This window comes from Mytilus trossulus, chromosome 5 (assembly GCF_036588685.1).
Source record: "Mytilus trossulus isolate FHL-02 chromosome 5, PNRI_Mtr1.1.1.hap1, whole genome shotgun sequence".
Taxonomy (NCBI): Eukaryota; Metazoa; Mollusca; class Bivalvia; order Mytilida; family Mytilidae; genus Mytilus; species Mytilus trossulus.
Genome location: NC_086377.1, coordinates 47,395,821 through 47,410,409, shown reverse-complemented (window position 1 = coordinate 47,410,409; position 14,589 = coordinate 47,395,821). Strand labels below are relative to the sequence as shown.

General features: G+C 31.2%; 1 protein-coding gene across 1 annotated transcript; it reads left to right on the top strand.

The window, feature by feature from the left end:
* Positions 1-2,845: 2,845 nt before the first annotated feature.
* LOC134718020 (fibrinogen C domain-containing protein 1-A-like) lies at positions 2,846-14,196 on the top strand (the record flags this gene model as incomplete). The annotated part of the gene is made up of 4 exons (XM_063580519.1): positions 2,846-2,908; positions 11,464-11,560; positions 12,370-12,534; positions 13,330-14,196. Coding segments are annotated over 4 exons (579 nt in total), but the record flags the coding sequence as incomplete, so codon positions are not given.
* Between the last annotated feature and the right edge of the window lie 393 nt (positions 14,197-14,589).

Sequence of the window (14,589 nt, the reverse complement as noted above, 5' to 3'; positions counted from 1 at the left end):
TTGTATTGTCCATTTCTAACTTCATGTAAAATGTCTGATTGAAGTTGCAGCCTATAGCAATCTAATGTTTGAATCTCGTGAGCTGTTAAAATATCTGTGTTTGAAATTTGTGGATCTGACTGTTCCTGATAAGCCTTAGCCGTTGCACCATGAGTCTTTATCGCATATCTGTCTGTTGAATGTCTGGTTGTCTTGTATTTTTCGTTTATATTTTCAGTTGGTTTAGAGGTTTCATTTGATGTTTGAACGAATGAATTCACACTTTTGTATTGGTTGTTGTTTCCGGTCTGGTAATTTGTTCGGAAAACTCTTCTGGTTTACCTCGAAGTATTTTTGCCAAAACCTCATGTCCCCGATCACCTATAATAGATTACATCATTGTCTGCTAAATATCGAACGTGAACTATTCCCAAATATTACTATTAGGGCGGAAGTGAATTTGCAATGCTATACGAAATGTTTCAGTTAAGAGACATCCAATGCTCATGTATTTAACTATGATGTTTCTTTTGTGAGTCTTGTTAGAGAGTGTGCTATGTTTTATCGTTTGTGTATTTTTAATTCTGTATTTTCGGTAATAAAACGGATATCTTATTTGTAAGAATAGTCGAGTAATTCGTCTTCAGTGTTTTGGGGTTATGTCGTTTGTTTTGAACTGTGTTTAATGTTAGATTCTACTTCGTTTTGTTTTATATTACAAGTTTTTTTATCAGTTATTTCCTATAGCATGCAAAAATTAAGATACTGAATCATATATTACATTTATATTATTTCAAGTTTAATGCACTTTGTGCACATATGTTAATTCAATTTTGGATTAATAAGACAAACATTGAAAAATTAAAACCGTTACGAACATAATTCTATTTTAATATATTTATCATGGTTGCGTAATACATACAATAACATAATTACAAACTTAATACAAATTGTGAATTCTTGTACGTGTCAAACATATACCAATTATATTCTGTTTTTAAAAACTCACCTGTGACTTTGATTAATTCGTTTGACGCGGAGTTTATAATTTATATACTTCGTTCCTTTGTACTGGTATACTGTCGAAACATCACTGGCGATGTCTGTTGCTATCCTATTTTTGTTTTTCATGTTTTATATTACTACTAATGTCCTTAATAAAGAGACAATTTGATGTCCATAAGGGGGAGCGTTTTACAAATAAAATATCTTATTATTATTGACACACTAATTTTTACAGACGGAGTCAAAAGCTAGACATATGTATGCGGGTGTCGGCAGCGGCGTCGTCAACAATGTATTAGTTATGATAAGGTCAAGATTATGATGAATCTAAAATATGGATTCTTACTCTTAATAAGATATCAATCGATAATATTTTTTTAGAACATTACTCTCATTAATTTTCGTTTCATGTTTTTTTTTTTTATTTCTAACGCATTTCTTTTTATTAAACGCACCTCCTGGCCATCAAATTGTCTCTTTTTAATAACAATGTCATTGTTCTTAAATATGAATTCTAACTATTAATGTGTTATCAATTGATTTACATTTTTTAAACATGTGTATCTTGAATATCACAGATATGTAAGTGAATTGGTTTAAAAGGATAGTTTAATATTGATAAAAATCCTATTGTTTTTGCAGAATAAGTTTCGATCTTATAATTACATATCAGTTTGTTCAAGCGATATACAAATGTAGCGATTGGCGTCAAATCGATGTAAAACAAACATACTCAAAGGACAAACTCATCGTATCTGATGCCCCTTCAACACACCACTAAAAGATAAGTAAACAATTAAATGGATGTGATCAAGCATCCATGTAAATAAATTGAATTTAAAATTAAATTACCACTTAATATTAATGGAATTAGTTATTATGTATAAAGGGGTTGATATTTATTAACAAACAGTTAAAACAAGTAGTTTTAATTGCAAAACATATACAATCAAATATACAATGGTGGTGTTATCAACAGTTCATCAACGACGATTTGTAAGTTGTAAAATACAAAAAAGATGTCCCTCCTTACAAAGACTTACGGTTTACTTATTACCTTAGTTCTTTGCGCTTTTGTGTTGACAGCTGATACGTTTACAGAGTATTTTGGGATGAAAATTAAGGATAACTTACATGTTAGATTATTCACGGGTGTCTCGGAAGTGCAATGTGCGTATTCATGCTTCGCAAACGAAGGCTGTTGTGCCTCGGGTTATAACAAAGTTTTGATGGAGTGCAGAATGGACCTATCTTATAACTGTTGTCCTCCAAATGAAACAAATCTACACTGGAATACGCTGTACAGAGATAATTTTCGTACGTATATATGCAAATGAATTAATTATATATAGTATTTTTCGTTTCTTTTTGTTCATAAAGATTATACCGTTGTTTGTTTCTGTTTCAAATGTTTAACACTAGTTTAGTAATTTTGGGGATCTTTGATACGTTGGGAATCATAAATCGGATGCGCCGTGTAGCGAAAGTACTATAGTCTCTTAACATGAGGACACTTCAAATAACAATGAACATATACCCTGTATACATAATATTTCAGTGGCATTCAAGTTTTTTTTAACCTTTATCTCAGTCGGTGTATTACAGGACCTACCTATTGTATTCTTTTTTTTATTCGTTCTAGTAAACAAATTGCCACTGTATTTTAAGCAGGCAACAATCAATCACCTATTGTGGATAATTTTCTCATTGCCACCGTACCCCTATCTCCTTATCTTAATATCTGTTTCAGCTTTTCTCATTGCCACCGTACCCCTATCTCCTTATCTTAATATCTGTTTCAGCTCCACCAAAAGATTGCGGTGACATAAAAGGTTTAAGTGGAGTGTACACCATCAACCCTGACAGCGATAGTTGTGGTTTTAGTGTATACTGCGATATGACTACAGACGGCGGAGGCTGGACAGTAAGTACATTGACCCTTTCAGAATGTAAAAATTCATGGGTTATTTTATTCACAATCAAAATAACGTCACGTCATTGGTAACATTTCACTTGTTTATGACATTTTTAACCAACCAAGACGTTTCGTTTTACACTTTTGAAAATATTACCAAGAATGCATTATATTCTAAAACGTCTAATTTGTACATAATCGGTATCTTGGGTATATAGAACTTGTCACATTATATTTTTTCTATCGACCGTCAGTAAACCCATTACTGAAGTGACAGCTTCCATTTGGCTTTGCAGTCAAATACGATGACATCTGAAGATAGCATCGTGCTATGTTTGTTTAGAAACGTTATCTACACCACGTCAGGAATATGACAGTTGTTTTCTTTTCGATTCTATTTTGTTCAATTCAATATTTTATCATAAATATTTGTTGTTTTTAAGGTGTTTCGGTTAAGGTTAAACTACCAAGGCTTTTCCTCATCAGGTATCCCAAGCCTCTAACTAATAAAATAATCAGTTTCAAAGTAAAGTTCAAAGCATCCATACGCATAGAATTTAAAAATTCTGCATACCGGGATACGACACCTGGTAACTTTGTATTGATGTATTGTATTCTAAATTAAATCAGTTTATGATTTGATATAACTATTGTCTTTTATGTTGTGATTTATCATATAACTTGGTTTATCCTATAACTTGGAGGATGTAAGTAGATCCTTCAAGTTTTTGTGTCTTTTATATGCTATGATCGGAGGTTTTGGAAACATGGTTTTTGTGCTATCATTTTGTTCAATTAGGTGCCAATGTTTTTTAATTGCTTTATTTAGTCCATTGAAAGAAGGATTAAATTTGGTGGCTAAAACTAATGGAGGCATTGCTCTTTTGTTTTTAAGCTTGTACCTTAGACAATCTTTTCTTTCCTTATGAAGTGCATTTGTTATAATGGGGTTGATATCTTTTTCCGAGTATCCCCTTTGGAGAAGTTTTGTTTTAAAAGTTTCAATTTCTTTTAGTGTATCTTTTTTGTTATTTGATGATCTCATAAAACGCAATATTTCCGCAGTAATAAATCCATTGAACACCGATGATGGGTGAGCTGACGTTCGTTCAAGATACTGAAAGTTATCAGTAGGTTTACGGTATAGTTTTACGTCTAATATATTATGATTAAGGAATCTGTTTCCTTTAAAATTTGTGACGTCAAGGAATTGAATGCTAGATTGTGATATTTCATGCGTAAATTTTATCAACGGGTGTATATTATTAGCAATGTTAAATAATTCAGTAAGATTATCTTGACTAGAATTAAAAAGAATGAATCCATCATCTCTGTATATAGATAACAGTGCTAAGTTATCTTTAAAAGGAAATATATCAAGAATATTCGTTATAATCTCGAACATTCTTAAATCAGCCAGGGATGGGCTCATTGGGGCTCCCATTGGGATTCCACATGTCTGTCTGAATATCAAGTTATTAAATTCAAATTCATTATTGCATAGAATGAATTGAAGTATTCGTAAGAAGTCCTTTTTTGGTGGTAGAGGTATTTCATGTTTATTACGACATATTTTGTACCATGCTCTGTCAACTGCTTGCAGTATTTCATCGTGAGTTAAGGAATTGTACATACTAGTAATATCAAAAGTGCACATAATTATGTCATCCGGTGCCCTTATTTGTTCTATTTTGTTGATAAATGAGGTCGTGTCCTGTGTATAAGTCCATAATTGGCTAACTACCGGTTTTAGGAAGTGGTCTATAAATTGACCAATTTTTTCAATTGGACTATTGCATAATGATACAATTGGTCTCCCAGGAATATCTATATTTTTAAGGAAATCTTTGTTAGTTTTGATTTTTTCTCTATCTTCATGGTTAATTTTGTGAATTTTTGGCAACATATAGAGTCGTCCCACTCGTATATTGGCATTATTGGCTAGGTATTTATATGTTATATCGTCGATATATTCTATCTTGTGTAGTTGTTTGATCATTTTTTGAATAGTTTCGGATATTTTGTTCGTATTAAATTCATGAATTTGCTCATAGCATATACTGTTGTTCAGGAAATTCAGTGTTTGTTTAATATATAGATTTTTATCCAGAACAACAGTAGATGAATTTTTGTCAGCTTTCTTAATAATTATATCATTATTTGAACGTAAGGTTTTGAGTGCCGCTCTCTCATGTTTAGAAAGATTATTTCTAACTTTGTTTATTTTAAGTCTGCATATTTCCATCTTTGTGGCAAATAGATAATTTTCTATTGTGTTGTTTGCTAAAGAGAGTTTAAATCCCGATTTGATTCTAAAAGGATGATTGGTGTCCGCATTAGTTTTATCACTAAAGTGATATTTGCATCGCATTTTTCTACCTAGTTCGTCATTACGAGATTTTGTTTAATGTATTTTACATCTGGACTGGGAATAAATTTTAATCCCTTTGCAAGAACTAATATTTCATAGTTTGTGAGATTCTCCCGTGAAAACACTTCTATATAGTTTAAAGCTTTTTTTACATTTTCATGAAAGTGTTTTGTGCGTTTAAGATGGCCTTTGTTATTATTATGTATACGGAGTTTACTTTTGTATTTTATTAATCGTTTTTTCTTATCCCTTTTTCTGAGAGATCTTTTTCTATTACTCATTTTTTTTGTGACAAAACTGTTTTGTTTGTTTGTATAATTATTTCAACTCTAATTGAGAGATGAAATGAATATATATGAAATTCAACTCTATTTGAGAGATGAAATGAATATATATGAAATTCAACTCTATTTGAGAGATGAAATGTATTTTATTAATTCTACTCTATTTGAGAGATGAATTGATTTGTATTTTGTTTAAATCTATTTCAAAAATTATACATTGTATATGTAAACTCTGTTGAACAAAATAGATTATGAAATAAAGTCAAATACTAAGAATATGTATTGGTATATATAGGATTGGTTCTGGACTCGTTATATCTCATTCAAATATTGAATTGAACAAAATAGATTATGAAATAAAGTCAAATACTAAGAATATGTATTGGTATATATAGGATTGGTTCTGGACTCGTTATATCTCATTCAAGTTTATACGAGGCCTCCGCCTCAATCACGTTGTTCCAAACCTTCGTATTATCTTGTCTCTGGACATGCGTAATCTCCATATATGTATTTAGTACATATTTCTTAAAACATTATAAAAAATAAATGCATTAATAAATGCTATTATTGTATAACAAGGTATTTACAAATATGCCATTATTAAAGTCTGTGGAATTTGTTTCGGAATATATAATCTTCAAATTCATTACGTACAGACAATTTACATCCAAATTTATCATTCTTACAACCATTATCACAGGAAACTTACATTCGACATGGGTAACTATTATTCAGTTTCTAATAGCATCACACCTTTACTTCATACAAAATAATACGAAGCGCATCGAATTTGATTATCTGTAGGGACAGACCACCTGAACATTGTAACAAATGTATAGTATTGTTTATAACTATAACGATCTTCATTACTTCAAATCAAAATAGTTAGACCAACCCCAATAATGGGGCATTGAAAGTTACAATCTAAGTATTAACCAATGAAAATTAATATTTTTAGGAAAGCTTTTCTAAAAATTTAACATATAAAATTGCTATAAACACTTATTTCTTCACAAACCTCGATAACGAACTACACATGCACAAATCTAAATTAAGTCTTGGCAAAAAGAAGATGAACAACAATTCTGAATCGGATACGGACATTGCTGACACAATTAATGAAGGCATTAAAGATGAAATACCGTGTGGGCAAATACCGAGTAACGTCAAAATCATACCAATGAACTTTAACTTTGATCAGTTAGTAAATGAGAGCTGCAGCAGTGGTACCATAACGGATGGGATCAATATTGACAAATGTATTGACAATATGGACAGTGCATTAGCTAAAAGACACCCAATACTGACTCTACTTAGGGACATTAGAAGGTTCGATAGGGACACCTTACCTGTTTACGCAAATATAAATAATGCGACATTCTCACCAAGATTCGGATCAGATGACGCAAGCACCTTCTTTAAATTGAAGGTGCAGGAGTTCAACAGTAATGTAAAATCTAATTTCCGGGAATTCCTTACGGAAGCAGTTAAAGAATATGCTGACAACCTGACAGCTGAAGTTGAAAAATACTGGCTAGAGACATCAGCGGCAATAACCAACGGATCAAGCGTTGTCCGTTTGAACGACAGAGTGAGGAGCCTGAAGGATAAATGGGCCGATAGTTATAGACAAAGTGCAACCAAGGATCCAAAAGAACTGTCAGTTCTTGACAAGAACTGGAGATACTTAAACAACAAACTGACAAAACTAAACCAGTAAGTGAAATGGACTTGATGAAAAAGGTAATTGATGACCTAAAGAATGTTCTGGGTAACAGATACGGTCGCGGGAACCGTGGAAGAGGCCGCAGAAATTTCCGTAATAATTATTACTAAGACAAGTACAATAATATTCTTATGTATTTCAGTGGAATTATGTGTTTACAGTAATAAAACAAAGTGTCTTTATAATACAAGATGGATATCAAATTTTATTCAACTATAAACGGATGTATTTTATTTGATTATTAAAACAGGTCTGACTACTTTGAATATTGTAGTTTTATCTTATTGATTAGAATTAATTATCACATATATATATATTCATTAGTTATTAAATCAAGGAAATTTTTGATTATTTTAGTTTAATTAGTTTGCTTTAATTGCTACTCATCAATTGACAGCTATTACTTAAAAGATCGCTTAAGAAATTATACTTATAATTGCTATCATTTTATTTCGTATGGTTTTAGCAATGAGCATTATAATCGTACTATCTAGGTACAAATATTCTATAAATTATAGTTCGTTCGTATATGGATTATCTACAACATCTTCAAAAAAATCACATAACTTTACAGCTATCATACACACGTTGCAGGATTGTTATCAATAAATTATACACATGACTACGCAAGGGCAAACAGTGCAATTTCATCAACAACCATTATCTTTACATGAATAGATTATATCTGTCTCACAATTACCTCTATTTATTTTTAGAATGATAATATTAATATCGTAATTTAATAGTATTGTCTAAAGCATTACTTATTTATATAAAGGAATCTAATTAGCATTATATTTTATCTTACTAGTTTCATAACAATTAAGTGTTAAATCATTATCTAATAAAATACACACATATGACCCGAGTTAGATGGCTCGATGACGTAGTAACTGATCTACACTAATTACGGAACAACCAATCAGATTGAGAATACAAATGACGAACTTTGTTGCTTGTTACGAGTGACGTGGGAACATTGGAATATCCAATCAGAATCTAAGTCTTAGACTAATGTATGCACGTGGTAATTCTTGGTGTATATTTGCAGTACACATTGATTGCCGCAGAAGTGATCAAACACTTCAACAGAGTTTACATATACAATGTATAATTTTTGAAATAGATTTAAACAAAATACAAATCAATTCATCTCTCAAATAGAGTAGAATTAATAAAATACATTTCATCTCTCAAATAGAGTTGAATTTCATATATATTCATTTCATCTCTCAAATAGAGTTGAATTTCATATATATTCATTTCATCTCTCAAATAGAGTTGAATTTCATATATATTCATTTCATCTCTCAATTAGAGTTGAAATAATTATACAAACAAACAAAATAGTTTTGTCACAAAAAAAAAATTTATACAAATAAATTACTATGAGTAATAGAAAAAGATCTCTCAGAAAAAGGGATAAGAAAAAACGATTAATAAAATACAAAAGTAAACTCCGTATACATAATAATAACAAAGGCCATCTTAAACGCACAAAACACTTTCATGAAAATGTAAAAAAAGCTTTAAACTATATAGAAGTGTTTTCACGGGAGAATCTCACAAACTATGAAATATTAGTTCTTGCAAAGGGATTAAAATTTATTCCCAGTCCAGATGTAAAATACATTAAACAAAATCTCTTACGAGATTTTGACGAACTAGGTAGAAAAATGCGATGTAAATATCACTTTAGTGATAAAACTAATGCGGACACCAATCATCCTTTTAGAATCAAATCGGGATTTAAACCCTCTTTAGCAAACAACACAATAGAAAATTATCTATTTGCCACAAAGATGGAAATATGCAGACTTAAAATAAACAAAGTTAGAAATAATCTTTCTAAACATGAGAGAGCGGCACTCAAAACCTTACGTTCAAATAATAATATAATTATTAAGAAAGCTGACAAAAATTCATCTACTGTTGTTCTGGATAAAAATCTATATATTAAACAAACACTGAATTTCCTGAACAACAGTATATGCTATGAGCAAATTCATGAATTTAATACGAACAAAATATCCGAAACTATTCAAAAAATGATCAAACAACTACACAAGAAAGAATATATCGACGATATAACATATAAATACCTAGCCAATAATGCCAATATACGAGTGGGACGACTCTATATGTTGCCAAAAATTCACAAAATTAACAATGAAGATAGAGAAAAAATCAAAACTAACAAAGATTTCCTTAAAAATATAGATATTCCTGGGAGACCAATTGTATCATTATGCAATAGTCCAATTGAAAAAATTGGTCAATTTATAGACCACTTCCTAAAACCGGTAGTTAGCCAATTATGGACTTATACACAGGACACGACCTCATTTATCAACAAAATAGAACAAATAAGGGCACCGGATGACATAATTATGTGCACTTTTGATATTACTAGTATGTACAATTCCTTAACTCACGATGAAATACTGCAAGCAGTTGACAGAGCATGGTACAAAATATGTCGTAATAAACATGAAATACCTCTACCACCAAAAAAGGACTTCTTACGAATACTTCAATTCATTCTATGCAATAATGAATTTGAATTTAATAACTTGATATTCAGACAGACATGTGGAATCCCAATGGGAGCCCCAATGAGCCCATCCCTGGCTGATTTAAGAATGTTCGAGATTATAACGAATATTCTTGATATATTTCCTTTTAAAGATAACTTAGCACTGTTATCTATATACAGAGATGATGGATTCATTCTTTTTAATTCTAGTCAAGATAATCTTACTGAATTATTTAACATTGCTAATAATATACACCCGTTGATAAAATTTACGCATGAAATATCACAATCTAGCATTCAATTCCTTGACGTCACAATTTTTAAAGGAAACAGATTCCTTAATCATAATATATTAGACGTAAAACTATACCGTAAACCTACTGATAACTTTCAGTATCTTGAACGAACGTCAGCTCACCCATCATCGGTGTTCAATGGATTTATTACTGCGGAAATATTGCGTTTTATGAGATCATCAAATAACAAAAAAGATACACTAAAAGAAATTGAAACTTTTAAAACAAAACTTCTCCAAAGGGGATACTCGGAAAAAGATATCAACCCCATTATAACAAATGCACTTCATAAGGAAAGAAAAGATTGTCTAAGGTACAAGCTTAAAAACAAAAGAGCAATGCCTCCATTAGTTTTAGCCACCAAATTTAATCCTTCCTTCAATGGACTAAATAAAGCAATTAAAAAACATTGGCACCTAATTGAACAAAATGATAGCACAAAAACCATGTTTCCAAAACCTCCGATCATAGCATATAAAAGACACAAAAACTTGAAGGATCTACTTACATCCTCCAAGTTATAGGATAAACCAAGTTATATGATAAATCACAACATAAAAGACAATAGTTATATCAAATCATAAACTGATTTAATTTAGAATACAATACATCAATACAAAGTTACCAGGTGTCGTATCCCGGTATGCAGAATTTTTAAATTCTATGCGTATGGATGCTTTGAACTTTACTTTGAAACTGATTATTTTATTAGTTAGAGGCTTGGGATACCTGATGAGGAAAAGCCTTGGTAGTTTAACCTTAACCGAAACACCTTAAAAACAACAAATATTTATGATAAAATATTGAATTGAACAAAATAGATTATGAAATAAAGTCAAATACTAAGAATATGTATTGGTATATATAGGATTGGTTCTGGACTCGTTATATCTCATTAAAATTTTCAGGTTCATCTGATTAAAGATTTTCAACACTTTTTAAATCTTCTTCAAAGTGTCTACTTTAATCGATTCAATTAGTATTTATGAAAGATTAGAACTGATAATAAAGACGCTCAAATTTAAGCTTGAATGTGAAAAATTCACCAAAATGCTATAATATGTAACTTTTCAGATGGTCTTCCTCAAAATGAAAGAAACTTACATTTAAATATTTAGACTGAAAACAAATCCGTCCACTTACATTTAAAACAAAATGTGTTTAACTCAAATGCTAAAATTGTGAAGATTTCAGAACTTAAGCATGACTTGATGAGGCTTGTACCCGATATTTGTTCATTATATAATTAAAACAGCCCATATTAATGTATCCCGTGGAATGGTAAATTAGTCCATATTCAGTCACTCAACCAGACCCTAATTTGCATGTATTCTTGTTGTCATTTCAGATATTCCAGAATAGAATAAATGGAAACGTAGACTTTTATAGAAATTGGGAGGAGTTTGAATTAGGATTTGGTGACATTGAGACTGAATTCTGGCTAGGTAAATGTATTACATTTATCTGAAAAATGATCTACACACTTTGTCGTACAAATAAATTTTCATTTTGTAATTAAAGACATGATATAACATGAAAAATTAACGATCAATAATCACATGAAAAGAAAGGCGGAAGCTATCAAATAAATATTTGTAGTCAGAAAATTGCAAGCATATTAAAACAAAAACAACAGGGATATTGCCATAGATAAAATCAACAGTAAAAAAAAGTAATAAATTCAATAGACAAATACATGAATACCATAACACGTTATTTAAGGAATTACTGTAATATTGTTTCTGTCTATAACACGTTAGTAAGATATGTATAGGATAGACAACATCTTTACCTATCATTTGTTATCTCCCGTTGAGTTGTTTTAGAAATAAAGTTGGTGACATTTGATAAAAGATATTCTAGAAAATCGAACATATTTTGGACTGAACATGCCATAAAATGCCAAAAATTGCTAAAATAACATTAACGTCCAGAATAAAAGTGTGTCTCTATGCTCGAGTTTGCCATAAATGAAGTTGTTAATAATTCCAACAGATTAAGAAAACGATACATCACCCTTTCGGTCGTAAAGTGATCTTCTAAATTATTGCTAAGTTGAAAGTCTAGTTGGCTTGGACGGATATTTAAATCTGCTGTCAGAGCTTTTCAGAACGTAAAAATTAAATTGTTTGTATCTAACATAGATGCTCTTTCTTGTAACAGCCAAAATTTATGGCTTTCACACAAGTCGCCATTTGCTTGAAGTTTTCTTTATACAAGCACCGTCGTTTTTGGTATCTTTTTTATGTTTTAGGAAATGCAAAACTGCATCAACTTACATCCAGCAAGGCATACACCCTTAGGGTTGTTTTAGAAGATTTTGATAACGAGACTCGTTATGCAGAATATCAATCCTTTGCCATAGGGAATGCGCCATCTAAATATGCATTAACTGTCAGTGGTTATAGTGGCGACGCAGGTAAATATGCAATATCTAACAGTGGTTATAGTGGCGACGCAGGTAAATATGCAAAAACTTGCAATGGTTGTAGTGTCGGCATAGGTAAATATGCAATATCTGTAAGTGGTCATAGTGGCGATGATGGTAAATATGCCATATCTATCAGTGGTTATAGTGGCGACACCGGTAACATTGCAATATCTGTCAGAGGTCTTAGTGGTGACGCGCTGAATATGCAATATCTGTCAGAGGTAATAGTGGCGACGTAAGTAAACATGCAATATGTGTCAGTGGTTAAAGTGGCGACGTTTAAAAAATGCAATATATTTCAGTAGATATAGTGGAGACACTGGTAAATATGCAATATATGTCAAAGGTTAAAGTGGCGAAGCAGTAATATGCAATATCTGTCAGTGATTATAGTGGCGACGCAGGTAAACATGGAATATATGTCAGTGGTTATAGTGGCGACGCAGGTAAATATGTAACATCTGTCAGTGGTAATAGTAGCGACGCAGGTAAATATGCAATAACTTGCAATAGTTATAGTGGCGACGCAGGTGAATATGCAATAACTGTGAGTGGTAATAGTGGCGACGCATGTAAATATGCAATATATGTTAGTTGTGATAGTAGCGACGCGGGTAAATATGCAATATATGTCAGTGGTTAAAGTGGCGACACAGATAAATACAAAATATCTGTCAGTGGTTGTAGTGGCGACGCAGGTAAATATGTAATATCAGTGGTCTCTCAAAAAAGGTTTCACTGTTTACCATTGTAATTGACAATATGTTTTAATCTTGATTATAGGAGACAGTCTTTCTTACTCAAATGGTATGAAATTTACAACTTCTGATCAGAAAAACAACCCCTATACTTGGTACGGAAACTGTGCTGAATATTTCCATGGTGCTTGGTGGCATAAGACTTGTCATCATAGCAATCTGAATGGCGGATATTTGGCTGGAGATCACGCATCGTTCGCAGATGGAATGAATTGGTACACATGGCGGGGTTTGCGATACTCTTACAAGTCGACCAGAATGATGATACGAAGACAGTAGGCCGTATATTTGAAGTCTTTTACGTGGGTGAAAAACGAACACCAATCACTAATGATGAGATTGTTTTAAAAAACATTTAATCATAATGAAGCAGTACAAATGGACATTTAGATAATTAGTATGCTTTTACAAATATTATTAAATTAAATATAACGTCCTTATTTTGCTTTGTATACAAATCAGTGTTCTAATAACCATAACATATGTTTGACACATGCGCAAACTTTTTTCATACCGTTTATTTGAATTTTAAATCGAATAAAATATATACATTTTTAGCAATTACATATAGTGTTAATATATTTTTGTTCAAACAATATATACTTATTTTGCTATTAGTTTTTAAACTTGTAAAATATGAAAGGTGCATACTTCATCGGTAGTAGTCGGGAACAGCCAATCATTGTACAAAGAAATTTCGAACGCTTCGACCTAAACAAAAAGCGTACTTGTCTCATTAGATTAGAAATAAGTTGTTCATGTCATATACTATATTTATTTAAACTTTGGTATGCATTTTATTTGACCATATTTAGCATCACGTTTGAGATCGGTGTAAAATATCGACAATAAAAATGTCTACCCTGTGTAAATAAGCATAAAGCATCATAAAGAGCACTCTATCACTCTATCATTCTTAATGAAATAGAATTGGAAAATGCCGATGATAATTGAATTAAATATAAATAAACTTAATATAAGATCAAAGACTTAGAATCGTGTAGAAAATATGTTTATTCCTTATGACATTGAGCTATCTAAAGAAGATTGAGTTGACTGAGTAATGGTTATAAAAAGTGTTATTGGAATTATCATTTCCTCAGGAGGTTCTGTTTCAATTTGCCAGTTTATGCGAGTTGGTTTATTCTCATGACTAAATAAGATGGTTTATTCGAAACAAGAGCTATCTCTTTAACGTCTGATTAACTGATGTTTCTGATTTTATCCTAATAATATTTCTTTCTTAAAGGTAAGCAGGGCAGTCCCTAGAAGATTATTTATATGA